This window comes from Ovis aries, chromosome 25 (assembly GCF_016772045.2).
Source record: "Ovis aries strain OAR_USU_Benz2616 breed Rambouillet chromosome 25, ARS-UI_Ramb_v3.0, whole genome shotgun sequence".
NCBI classification, from domain to species: Eukaryota; Metazoa; Chordata; class Mammalia; order Artiodactyla; family Bovidae; genus Ovis; species Ovis aries.
The window spans coordinates 26,034,211-26,048,011 of record NC_056078.1 but is presented as its reverse complement, the minus strand read 5'-3'; the positions used below and the strand labels follow the sequence as shown (position 1 = coordinate 26,048,011).

At 53.4% G+C, this 13,801-nt stretch overlaps 1 protein-coding gene across 5 annotated transcripts in view; it reads right to left on the bottom strand.

The window, feature by feature from the left end:
* The window catches only part of ADAMTS14 (ADAM metallopeptidase with thrombospondin type 1 motif 14), a 100,449-nt gene that overhangs the window by 85,455 nt on the left and 1,193 nt on the right, over nucleotides 1-13,801 (bottom strand). For 4 of the 5 annotated variants that reach the window (XM_027962215.3, XM_027962217.3, XM_027962216.3 and 1 more), the window contains exons 1-2: nucleotides 11,909-12,231; nucleotides 9,699-10,141 (exon numbers count right to left, since the gene is read on the bottom strand). In XM_027962215.3, the coding sequence (XP_027818016.1) occupies nucleotides 9,699-10,141; nucleotides 11,909-11,990 (525 nt within the window). In that variant the 5' untranslated portion in view covers nucleotides 11,991-12,231. Of the gene's footprint in view, nucleotides 1-9,698; nucleotides 10,142-11,908; nucleotides 12,232-13,801 lie in introns of those variants that run through there. The other variant, XM_060406590.1, reaches the window with a different exon arrangement.

The following is a 13,801-nucleotide window of genomic DNA, read 5'->3' as shown; positions in this document are numbered from 1 at the left end:
TGGCTTAAAAGCAAAAACTGACAAAGGGCTTTAAGTAACCTGTTGGGAATAAGGTTTGCATTCAGAATGACTGTGCCCTAGCAAACACGAGACGCTTCTCTAAAAGGGCCTGTTGTACTGACCTCTCCACCATGTTATAGAAAGCAGAAGAAAAGGAGACCGAAAGGGTTTTCATGTTCCACCACAAGCAGTGTGTACAGAACAGCAGCCCACTGCCCTCCGAAATTATGAAAACGGACACAGCAGTGGCAAAGGCCACTGGGAGCTGACAAGCACCAGGAGGTTTCATCATTCTTCAAATCCTGCTCACAGGGAGGCTGGCTTTTTTTTTTTTTTTTCCCTTAAGGGGCTTCCCAGTCTTCAGGACAACGACTTGAAGAAGTTGAGCCACTCACATTTACAGTGGGAGCCTTACAAACACCCCCACTCAGAACCCAGGCACAAGAACTCCCAGGATGCCCCCCCCCATGGGGCAACTGATGAACCAGTCCCTTAAGCATCTGTGTTCTGAAGTCATCATGGCCACCGAGTCCTGGCCTTACAGGGTTTGACCTTGAGGAGCAATTCCTATTCACTAACTCAGGAGAGGCCCCCCGGGATCGTGGCAGGGTGGGTGGAAAGCACTGGACTGGGACTCAAGGGCCTGAACCCCACTGGCCCTGATGGTAACCCACTGTGTGACCCTGGAGGAGTCTCCCTTCCCTGAGCCTCAGTTTCCTTGTCTGTAAAGTGAGGAGGGGACCGAGAGGCCCCCAAAGTCTCTTCCAGTTACAGCTGCCCACACTCAGGCCAAAGTTAGGGTAAACTCTGGCAATGAAGCTGAGCTGGAGGTGTTCATAACATGAGGGTTATTTGTGCTGATAGGGAGCTCCTTGGAGCTGCCCGAGATGAGGCAGTCCACAAATATTACCATTGTTCTTCCTCTTGCTGTTGTTCTTGTTGTTTCTAAGGCTTTAAAGGCAGGGGAAGGCCTGCATGCTGAAGATAGAAGGCCAGGCCTGGCAGATGGTTTGGGAACTTTCCACTGCAGGGTCCAGGGAATGCGGAAATTCCCCAAGTCCTCACCAAAAGCCCACCCCTGGGCCTGGACCGCACTGAGGCTGGAAGGCAGATGGAAAGCAAGCGCAGCCCCCCCAACACTCACCAGCCCACAGAGCAGCCCAGAAGCCACCCTCCCTCCAGCCAACCTGAAGATGCCAGGGAGGAAAAATAAAACCACCCCCCAGACCAACCCTCCCTAAGAATGGGAGGCCGGCTCTGCTTAGAAGGAGCGGCAGTGAGCTGATGTCTGGCTTCTACTCCATATCCTACATACATTATTAACCCAGGGCAGACAGCAAGGCACACCCATGGGGAGACTAGAAAGGTGAGACTATATGATCTGATGCCTTGAGAAGTGGAAAACCACCCAAGACCCAGGCCCTGGGCCACTCAGACAGAGACCCCACTGGCCTTCTGGGAAGCAAGAGCACTAGAATGAGCATCCAGGGGTCTGGAAATAAACCCACTGTGGAACCTGCCACAGTTTCTGTATTTATCCCAAGAGACCCACAATAATAGTAGCAAATGCTACCACTTACTGTTCTGGGCACTGTGGCACCACTTTTAAGTGCCTGATTTCTAATCAACAAAACTACAAGGTAGGGATAGCCACTTTACAGATACAGAAACTGAGGCTCAGAGAGATCAACCCACTTGCCTAGGGTCTGTATGGGAAAACGACTGCAAAGATGGGTACACTATTACTCCTGTCCTTGAGCCTAGGCACGCTGTTCCTCCCTCTCTGGCACGGGGGAGAAGATGCCAACGTGAGCTTCATGCTGCTTCTGAAAGCAAGACATCCATGTTCCCTCTACCCATCTGTCGGCTCACACAGCATCCACTGAAGGTCTACCCTGTGGCAGGTGCTGAGGTCGTACAGACACACCCATCACTAGGCTCAGACCCTGGCCTTCAGGAGACTAATGCGAATGTTCCAGGGGAAGAATGCAAACTGGGACAAGGAGCAAGCTGCAGCCTGAGAAAAACAGAACAGGCCTAGGCAAGCCTGGGAGCAATGGGCTCTGCCCTCCCAGATGAAGGCCCAGAGACCCCTCTGGGGGTGTCACACAGAAAACTCGGGTACTCTTGACTTCCTCTCCTCTTCTTTCCTACACCCAATCCCTCAGACTGGTAGACTCAACCAATACATCTACATCATTCAATAGCAAGGGCTGAAACCTATCAGGTACTAAAAGAGCTGAAAGAGCCCTTCGCACACGTGACAACTCTTACAGAGTGACTAATATCATCCTCACTTTACAGATGAGGAAACGGAGGCATAGAGAGGCTCAGTAACTGCCCAAGGCCACACAGCAGGAGAAAGGTAAGGCTGGGATTTCAACCAAGGCAGTCTGGTTGCAGGGGTCATGCTCTCATCCCCTGCATGTACAGCTCACTGGCCAACCCCCCCCCCCACCCCACCCCAAACCTGCCATATTGTTATACTGGGCCCACACCCTGTCTTAAAATATAGAATACTTTGCTTAAAGATCTCTATTTCTGATTTCCCCTTAAAATACTCAAATGTGATACCAGACTGCCACTCCCTTCAAACAGGAGTTGGCCGCAGCCCTACCTCTCCCCTAGCGCTTGGCCCTCTTCTCTTTCTAGTGTTACGCCCTGCTCCTGAAGTCATGACCTCCCTTGTATCATGAGCCCAGCCCCGTGCTCAGCATGCAGAGAAATCAGACAGTTCCTGACTTCTGGGAAGCGGGTGGCCAAGATGGCAGATGCCTCAGCAGAGGGAAGGGGAAAGCCCTGGGGGAGGTGTGAGCAGAATGAGCAGAGGCAGGGTCTGCAAAGAGAGGTGACCACACACCAGCCCGGCTAGGAAGGGCCGGGGGTCTGCAGAGCAGGTGCCACCACCAAGGCTGGAGGGGCACATGGAGCAAGAAGACAATCTCCGCATCAGTGTGGGGCCAGATTTCCTCTGCCCCTCCCAAGGCTGTTGGCACAGACGTGTAGAGATAGGCAGCCCACAGGTCAAGATGTATGGGGACAGGCATGCTGAACGGTTGGATGAGGGCATCTCTGAAACTCCAAGCCTCATACTCCACATCCCAGGACAGGCACAGACAGCAAGCCAGGGCCAGGGGCTTCCCAAGGAGCTGTCAGGAAAGCCCACTTACTCCCTAACCAGCAAGGAGCAAACCCAGGGCAAGGATGGATATTGACACAAAGACACTGATGAGTCACAGGCAAACCTGCTACAATGGCATTGTGCTGGGATGCAGCTGGAAAGATTAGCATCGTCCCCAAATACAAACGTGACTTCTGCTTACAAACCTCCCATGACTCCCTATGGGCACAGGGGCAAGGCTAAGCTCCACACTGAGGCACAGCTTCTCTAAACTACATTTTCATCACTCCCTTCTTCCATGGAGAGCTGTGAAGATTTACCATTTCCTGAATCCTATGAAGACACAGGATTTCCCTCCCTATGAATGCCTACAGTTCCTACCTCTTAGCTTTAAAAGCTCTTATTGATGCTTTTATGCCTTTATACTTGGCCCAAAAGTACTCTCCACTGTGAAGCCTTCCCTGAGTTGAGTTAGTCACTCAGTTGTGCCCGACTCTTTGCGTCCCTAGGGACAGCAGCTCACAAGACTCCTCTGTCCATGGGATTTCCCTGGCAAGAATACTGGAGTGGTTTGCCATTTCCTTCTCCAGGGGATCTTCCCGACCCAGGGGTCGAACCCAGGTCTCAGCTCAGTTGGTAAAGAAGCCTTCCCTGAGCACCATTCTTTAGTACTCACCTGCAGGACACCTACCAAGTACCTTATGCAGAACTTGTTTTATGCTGTCTGCTGTGCATACTTGTCTTCTCTTGAAATTGTGGGTCCGGAGCATAGGGAGAAAGGGGTGAGTTTCAACCCTGCATCACCAGAGCCTGGTCAAGGACCTGGCTGGGGGAAGGGGCCCGGAGATCGTTAACAGAATGCTTCGCTTGGCACCTCCCAGTATCCGCCTGCCCTGGAAAGTATTTGTCCAGGGGCTATTACAGACCAGTCGTTATATACTCCCATGCACTGAACAAGCACCATTTGACTCATTCTGCAGAAAAAGTAGCTGTAGCAGAGGGGAGGCAGGGCTTGGTCAACCTGGGAACCAGAGGTAGCTTAGGGCTCACATCAGAGAGCACTGATAATCTACATACTGTTGCTGTACAAGGGACTTTAACAATATTTACAGTTATTTCTCATCATTAATGATAACTGTAATTATTGTAGCAATTACTATAAAAACAACAAATGTTACTATTAACAATCCCCATATTTTAAGGCTGCACCATATATCAGACACTTCGCTTTTTTACTTATCTAATTTATCCTCTGAACAACCCTACAGATGACTGTTCTCCTTGCCTCCTTAAAGATGAGGAATACCAAGCACAGAGAGATTTAGATATTTATTTAAGGTCACACAGCTAATCTGTGCTAGAGTAGAGCGACCCCACAATTTCTGCCACCCTAATGACTAAAAATCATTCTTTCCTCTTAATGACTAAAAAATGCCTGTTATAGGGCTTTCTATAGGCCAAGTACTACTGGTAACAGCTTTATTGAACCATAATTCATGTACCATACAATTCACCCATTTAAAGCACAGAATGTGATCATTTTTAGTATCCGCATAAAGTTGTGCAACCACCACCACAAGTTTAGGACATCTCATCACCTCATTAAGAAACCCTGGACCGTTTAAACTGTCAATCCCCAATATACACTCCCTCCACCAGGCACTGTGATTCCATTTTAAAGACAAAGGACTGAGGCTCAGAATGCTGCTTGGATTTGCACATTAGGCAGGGGCAGGAAGCAGAGCCGGCATCAGCCTCCCCTGCCCTCTCCCCACACTGCCTGCCAGGGGTCTGTCTCCTCTATAACCCGTTAAAAATGCACGTTCTACAGAGGGTGGAAAACAGAGCCAGATGGTGACAAACCTCCCACGTGCGGCTGCTTCCGCGCCAGGCCCGTGACTCATGGACCACTGAGGGCAAAGGGAGGACATGAGGCAGTCTGGCCCCCATCAACCCAGTGCAGAGGTGGCGAGGCTCAACCCCAGAAGGCAGAGACAGCAGTGGGGTAAGTGGCCTTCAGGAGGCTGGCAGCCTGGATTCCAGATGGTTCACAGGGGCACCACTCTGCTGACCCCATTCCTGCAACCCACAATCCCTCCAGGACTCACAAAGTGGCCCCCACCCCAGGCTTTCATGTGCTTCCCAGGACTTCAGAGCCACAGTTGCTAGCAGAGGGTCTATTTTGCATCTGCCCCCAGCCAGGGGTCCTGAGATGACCCAGGTCCTCCCTGCCCAGAGACCCTGAGGTTTAGGGTCACAGGAGTATTGAGGGGACTGCCGCTTTGACTGCTCAGGCTCCCCAAGGGAAGCCCTGCAGAGTGGTCCCGCAGGTTGCTGCCACTACCCGGGCCCACTCCCAATCTGGGACCCCAATGTCTGACAGCTGCCCCCAACCCCAGAGGAAGCCTTCTACAGGTACGACTGGGCCTCGCCACATCCCTTATTCCCCTCACCTACACATCCTCAAGAATGCCCTGGATCAGCAGTTCTCTCTTGCTGACCAAGGGCTTGACATTTTCTTTTGTGTTTATGTCTGAACAGTCTTGAGCCAATGCCACCTCCTCTAGGAGTCTTCCTTGATGACCTAATCAAGACAAATGGGTCTTCCCCCTGCTGCCTCACAAAAGATTGCAGTCTGTCTGCTTTTATGTCTGGGTCCCATTACCCTCCAGATTCATCCAGGGCAGGGATCCTAGCTTCCTCATTCTTGGGTTCCTCCTCTGAGCCCCTCCTGACTCTGACACACTAGGTCTTCCAGCAGAGCCAGTAGGAAGTAAGCTAAAGGGCCTGCTCCTCAGTTTCAGGTCTGAATTTAACTGCAGTGCACAAAAGCCACCTATGTCTGTCCCGGTGCCCATGGTGAGTGACTCTTGGATGACAGGAGAAGTAGAAGAGGTCATGTCACTGCCTCCCACTGCAGATTCCAGCTGGAAATGAGGATTGAGTCACCCATTTAGACACAGCGCTTCTTACCAGAACAGCTCAAGTCCGAATGGCTGCAAGTCTGTCCACACAAAGGAGGGTTTGTTCAGACCATTTACAACTGGAAGGTCTGCCCGGCCATGAGGGCCAAGCTCAGGACTAATGTCCTTCATCTCCACACCTGCTGCCCTCGTAAGTCCTGGTAAGAACAGGTCCCAGACCCCGCCAGGAAGGGGCAGTCAACTGTAGACTTACAGCAGCCTTGCTTCAAGCTTCTCCAGCAAGGCCTGCCCTGTGTCACAAAGTACCAATGCCAGAGGCAGAAGGGCTCTGAGCTTATCCAGTCCAGGCTCCAGGATACACCCGGGAGGCAAGGGAAGCCCAGAGGGTGGTAGCTTGCCTGGGATCACACAGCCATGTCTCCCAACACGTGGCCCAGACTCTTCTCAGATGACAGATGGCCACATCGCTGCTCTGGGCCCCCTCTCCCTTCCTGTGCTTCCTTCAAGGTCAGAGCAGGGCCCACCTGCCCAGTGTGTCTTCCAGGATCCCCTCCCTGGCCCCACCAGCATGCTGGCAAGCTCTTTCCTCTGCCCAGAATGCCCTCCTCACCCACTGGCCTTAACAGACTTCTATTCATCCCTCAAGGCCCAGTTCAAATATCATCTTTGCTAAGACAACAATAATAATCACTCCTACTTGCCAAGTACCCATCCCCACTATGTTATGGGAAACCAAAAAGTTAATGCTGATGCTATTTGTGGGGTATCCCAAGTTCCCTAAGGGCAGGGACCTAACTCTGCAAGGCAGGGCAACAATGCTATATGCACATGTAACTCGTACAACTGAAAGTTTTACAAACTGTGAAATCCTGCGCCAACAGAAGCCACCTGTGTTATCTCCGTATCTCCTCCCCGTGACTCAGGGTCCCCACCTAGGTAACGGGTGAGCTTAGCGAAGGCACGTGACAGTGTGTGTGCTGCGCCTAGGCTACGGCTGCGGCTCGTGACTGTCGCTGTTCTTATTTGTGTCCCTTGCACTTTCTTCAGTCTCCCTGTGGACCCTGCCTGAGGCCAGCTCTCATTACATATTTTTCCGGAATGAATGACTGTATTCAGTATTTAAGATATGGAGGAAGATGGGGTTAAAATCCAGAGGGCACATAAAGATGGAGAGTTAAATCTGATCATCAGATGGGCTGCACTGTGGACTCTGAACCCCAAGGTGGCTCAGCTGGGTGAGAGTGAAGAGCATCTGATCTCATGGGACACAGGGCAATTTGTTGGAGGGGACTGGAAGTGAGGAAATTCTTTCCTGGGCAGGGGGCCTCTGTGCTGGACCATGATCCCTGTCAGGGAACTGGTCGGGGAGATTCCCAAGAGCTGGACTTAGGAACTGGTCTCTGGGGACAGCTGAGGGTACAAGCAGGGGCCCAGCCCATGACATCCACTTCCTCCCACCAAAGGTGAGGGGACCAGGCAAGCCACTCCTGGAGCCTCAGTTCTACTGCGGAACAGGCCTATCTCTGGATAGCCTCCGACACCGGATCCAACTTCTGCAAATGTCACACAGAATAGATTTCCATCTGCCAGCAAGCAGCGAGGGCAGCCCCTCTTCGGACAAATGAGAGGAATAAGCCCAGAGAGGGGGAGTGGCCTACCCAGGTCACACAGCCAATGAGAACATTTACTCAGAGGCCACCACGAGTCATCAATGTCAGCTAAGCATCCAGGGCCCACTTGTCAACACCTGCTGAGCTGGTTCAATGACAAGGTTTCCAGAGTGCAAAGAGGGTGGGTAGCTATCTATTACTGGCAACAATCACCACTCACGCCTTTGTTCAGATCCCCATAGACATTAATGGAGGTGGTCAAGGAGACCATCTCTGTCACCAAACAGCTTACAGCCCATGTGACTGATGACTTCAGGTAACCCTGACATTCAGCCCAAGCCACCAACATGCTCTGGTGCTTTTTGTCTATAAAGACACTGCTTCTCTGGGTGACTTCCCATGTCACTCTGGATTTTCAAACAAAACCAGTGGCCACAGCACAGCGCTAGCCAAGGCCGACTGAGGGCTCCTGCTGAGGAGAATCCCTGGACTGCTGAGCCAGGGTGGGCTGGCAGCCAAGGCTCACCCTGGCAGCAGGACAAGGTCTCAGCCTCCTCCAGCTGGCCTTCCCGTCTGGGTTCCTCCAAGTCTGCTCCACAGAACCCTCACATCCCAGGTGATTCTGGTATACACTCCACTCTAAGAAACAACCGCTGCCTAGACCATGCCTTTCAGTGGGGGCTCTGGTGTCTCCAATGGGCAAAAACTGATTCTTTGGGAAGCAAAAAAATTCACTCATCTCATACATAAAACATAGATAAACAGAGAGTTTAAAGACATATTCAATATAGTTATGGTCTTAGGGTTTCATCGGGGAGCAATTAGAGGAAACGTATCTAAAAGGCTCCTCCGGGGGATGATAATAAAAAAAAGATTGAGAAACACTGATCTAGATGAAGGAGCCATGACATTGAGCAGGAAGACACTTCTTGAGAACGGGAAAATGGCAAGAAGTGCTCCCAGCCCTGCCAGTGAGGAAAGAACCCCCCTTACAATTGCACCATCTGACTCATCCCTCTCGTAAAGCCGAAAGGCAGAGGGGCGAGCAGGTCCTTTCCTGGACACATCAGCCTGTGCTTGGTAAAGCAGAGACCATGAAAACAGCCCCCATCCAGGCCCTGGGGCTGCTATGGAGGCTTATGAGGGCCTGACACACAGCAGATGGAGCAGCGAGGGAAATGGGATCCAGCAGGAGTTGAGTGTGAGGAGGACAGAAGCCACCTGTGGCTTTCTGGTTTGCAACATGGAACCAACTAGCAGGAGGTTCCCTGTGCCTGGGAGGATGGAGTCCTAAGAGAGAAAACTCAGGGCAGAGAGCCACGGAAGAGCAGGCTGGCTTTGGGGCCAGAGACAGTGGGGCATGAGAAAGGACACAGTAGTAAAGATAGTAACAGCAGCTGGTACCGACAGCCTTGACCATGTGCCAAGCAGGTGCCAACCACTGGCCATGCTGCCTGGTGAGGCCGGTCATATTGTCATCACCAGCACATCAGGTCCGGGAGGGCAGGGGCCATGTCTGTCTTAGGCAGTGCCATATCCGCCAGGCTGGACACAGGAGCACGTGCGGTAAATACGTGCAGATTAAACACTGCTCCACATGTAAGGGAAAGGACCACCAGAGGGCAAGTAACATATCCAAAGCACTGTGGCTCATGAGTGGCGCAGCCAGGACCCAACCCCAGCAAAGCCCACCTGCCTCACACCTGCATGCATCTGTACTCAGATTCCTGACAGGTGAGCTGCAGTCCCGGTGGGTCAGTAGATGGTGGGGGATCAACAGGATAAGTTGCCATCCTATCTCGGCCACTTTAAAGCCGACAGAGTGTGAACCTTGTGGCCAGTGGGGCATGTGGGGTTCTCTCTGGAAAGCAGCGCAGCCCCTGACTTGGCCCAGACTTCAGGCCATGCCCACAGGAATCCCAAACACATAGGAGCCAAGGAGAAAACCACATTGGTCTGGCTCATGGGCGGAGGGCAGGGGGGACAGTGGGAAGTGAAGGAGAGGATGGGGGAGTGGAACTTGATGAGAGGCTTGTCCCTTACCAATCCATCACAGTTGCTGATGGCGACAGCTGCCCCTGGCATGCCTGTGACACCCCCGGTGTAGACACACTCTCTCTGCAAGGGCTGCCGGAACAGCTCCTGAAAATCCTCCTGCCACTCCACCGAGGCTCCAGGCACAACCAGCCGCCGGTTGGGCCGCAGGTGTAAGTGCAGTTCCTCCCCGAACACAGTGACATTGAAGTACAGGGAGGAGCGCCCCACCCTGCCAGGCTGCAGGGTCACGCCTTCAGGACGCAGTGGGCTTCGAGCCACCCGCAGGCGACCGGAGTGTGACAGTGGTGAGGGCGGCCCGTCCCCCTTCATACTCCCTGCGGAGACTGCTGCTGGTCCAGACACCACATGGGAGAGGAAGCGTCCCTGAGAATCTGTGCTGCAGGGCACTGTCACGCCATAGTCACTGAGTTTTCTTGAGAAGCGCAGCTCTGTTGGAAATAAAGAAAGAGTTACTGGATGGCTTGGCAGGTAAAGAATCAGCCTGCAATGCAGAAGACACGGGAGATGCAGGTTCAGTCCCTTGGTCAGGAAGATCCCCTGGAGAAGGGAATGGCTACCTACTCCAGTATTCTTGCCTGAAAAATCCCATGGACAGAGGAGCCTGGCAGGCACAGTCCATAGGGTTGCAAAGCTGGAAACCCCACAGGGACAGGAAAGGATCTGCAACCTTGACTGCCACTTTGGAGGGACCCCCTTAGTCCAAATTCATCCATTTCTCACCCAGTGCTTCCTCAGCTCTTGGATCTCTGCACTCAGATGATCGGTGTTCAAGTTCATAAACTGCTAGACACAAATTGCTCGCAATAATCCCCAGGTCTTTGTTACACTTAGCAGAGGAAAATAAATGATGCCAAACAGAATCCTGTCACTCTAGCAACAAACCTTCCAACTTTGGGCACTATAAAGGAAATTCCCCGAAAGCCCCTGGGCAAAGAGAGGGGTGGCAGGATGTGCCCAAACTCCCCAGGGAACTGAAGTCACCAGCCCAGCCTGGGGTAGGGCCCTCCTCGCTGAGCTCCTGGAACACAGCTGGCAAAACAAACACACCTAGAAACTCAGGGCATCCTGGGCACACGTCAGGGAGAAAAGAGGAGCTGGAGAGGGAAGGGAAGGAATACAGGTTCTACGTTTTTCCAAGTTTAGAAAGGAAACTTTTTTAAGCAGCACAGTGGCTGCCGAAATTGCTACATGGCCCAGCTCCAAGCTGGGTAAATATAGATCTTCAAAAATAAAAGGAGACGCACGGGTGACCTGCCCACTCGAACTGAATTAAGTGTGAGGTCATGGCCCCATGCTCCAGGCTACATGCCAGCAGCCCGTCCTTACACAGCTCTCGCTAAGCCCAGCCAGGCTGGGCAGGAATGACAGCTCCCTGGCTTCCAGGCCGAGTGATTCATGGATAGGAGCTTGGGAGGAATTTTCATTTCCACACGGCTCTATCTCTTGCCTCCCAGCCCCCTTCACGACACTGATAAAAACCTAGAAAATGATGTGTCCTGAAAATCCCTTGTGCCCAAGGCAGTTATGAGGGGTGGGGGACAACGAACTCTCCTCTGGTTCTATCCAGCCCAGCAGAAGACCCCCAAGACTTCAGCCAGAGGGATCCTGCTTCCTACATGAGCAGAGCTTAGACAAGCAGGCACTCTGCGGGGGAAAGACCAGAGCCCCCTCCCCATGCTCAGCGACACCAGAAGCGCACCGCATACTGCACCGGTGACGGTGGAGTGTGTCTGGTGTCTCTGACAGTGTGTCTGCAAGGCACAGGGTGACAGTACTGGGGGAGAGAGATATGTGTGTGTTTGTGCAGGAGTGTGAGTGCCTGGTGTTCACTTGACACACACCTACACGCACTTATCTGTACACAGATGCATACAAGCTGGAGACAGAGAAGGCAGTGAAAGAGGAGAGAGAGGAGAGTGCGAAACACCGAGACGAAGAGACAGACACACAGCCCCTCAGAAAAGGCGTCTATCCCCCAATCCTCTCCTGGGGTCTCTTCGGAGTTTCGCACCAGAAAAGGAGAGAAATCCCCGACAGCTTCGGCGGCACTGGGGAGAAGAAAAGAGAGCACAGCCAGAGTGGGCGCACAGCCTCCCACCCACTTCAACGCTGCCGGGCACCTCGGGCACCTCGGGGCATCCCGACCCTCGAGCATACCGAACCAGTGCGCCCCCGCGCACCCAACCCGCACGCACCTTCAGTCCCGCTGCCCGCGGCGGCGCAGAGCGCACAGTGCAGGAGCAACAGGCAGGACAGCCGCGCGCAGAGAGGAGCCATGTGGCTGTGGGCCGGGCGGGCGCCGAGCCCCGAGCTCTGGGCTGCAAGCGAGGCTGGGGCGCGATCGGGGCTCCGGCCGGCCTCCGCCTCCTCCGCCGCCGCCGACTCCCGCCTCGCAGCCTCCTGCCGCCCGATCCCGGCCCCCTGCGCGGCGCCGCCGCCTGGACCGCTGGCTCCAGGCGCCCGAGGCTGCCGGCGGGAGAGCGAAGCGACCGACGCGCCAGCGTCCCCAGTGCCAACTGCCGGCGGGTCGGTCCGCCAGCGCCTCGACGCTCCGGGACGGCCCGGGAGCCAGGCGAGGGGACTACGGGGCGGGCCGGGGGTGGGCACACTGGCGGGGCGGGGCCGGGCGCGGGTCGGAGCAGGGGGCGCAGAGCGCCCGTGGGCGGGGCACAGGGCGCGGATCGGAAGTGCCACGCGGAGCCAGAGCTGGGGCTCCGGGCGCCCTGGGAGCCTGTCCCCTCAGCCTCTTTGGCTCCCCCGGAGTGACGGCCCTTACTTTCCTAGGCTCCTCCGCCGCGCTTTACTTGACGGCCCCCCTTACTTTACTTGTTTCCAGAGCCACTGGGCCGATGGGATGTCCCACTGCCTTTGGATGGGAGATAGTGAACACCCCGCCCCAACCCCCCGCCCCGAGAGGGTCTCCTTTCTCTCCTAGTGGCCTTGATGGCCCCAGTATTCTTCCACCGTTTGAATCTATCCATTGTGGAGTCTAGTCACCTGCCCCCAAGTGCAGTGACTAATCTGTGTCCTAGTCCAGAGCGGGGCTGAGCAAGGTGGGCAGAGCCCGGCCTTTACAGTCAAACAGCCCTGATTGCAATCCCAGCTCTGCACCTCAGCTTCCTCATCTGCGAAACGGGTGTTAATTACAGCACATAGTTAGGTTTCAGTAAATGATAACCATCCTCTGCTTCCAAACGTACCACCCATGTACCCGCCAAACAGCCTTCCGTGGGAAAAAATAATAATAATAAGTCTAAGAGATGAGAATGCGTGCTGGTTTTGCAATGTTGCTGAGACCCATTCAGTAGCAGGCAAAAAGCCCAACTCCTGCTCTTTCCTGCTTCACTCTATAAATGTGCTCCTAACAATTTGTAAATGCACTGTGAATCCAGAGATGGGAATTGGAGAAAGCAGGTTTGTCTTTTTGTTTTGTTTTTAAGAATTGCCAAATAAAAAAATCTTTCTGTAAAGTGTATAAAGACCCCTAATCTTTCTGCTTCTGAGCTCAGACATTTTGTCATAGGGCTTTTTTAAAGGGAGGCCTATGCGTGGATGGAAATTCTCTGAGCTGACTTCTCTTAGGAATTTCTGGGTCCCCTGAAAGAGGACTTGGGTTCCTGCTGTTTTCTCCCCCACTTGAGGTTTCCTAGTCTATACCCTCCCTGGGCTCTGGATATGTTCCTGCTTGTGGGCAGAGAGCTAGAAAACTCATCCTCACAGCTCCAAGACCTGACTCAGGGCCTCCTCAGAGGCAGCACTCATGGAATGAATGAAATGCCATCAGGATTTTGGAGGGCCAGTACATTCATGAAGCAGGTTCAGAGAGCTGAAATGACATGTCTCAGGTCACACAGCTCATTTGCAGCTGAGCTGGCATCAGAACCCAGAATCTAGTGCTGAGTGGGAGAGAGAGACAAGGGTAGGGGTCAGAAGACTGTTCTGGGCTAGACTCTGCCCAACACAAAGTGACCAAGGGCAAGTCATTTTTCTCTGTATTGTACTATCTCATCTGTCAAAGGTGAGGTCAAAGAGTGAAGATGCTGGGAGCCACAGATGTAAACTCCGGAGTCCTGTGGAAATGCAATGTG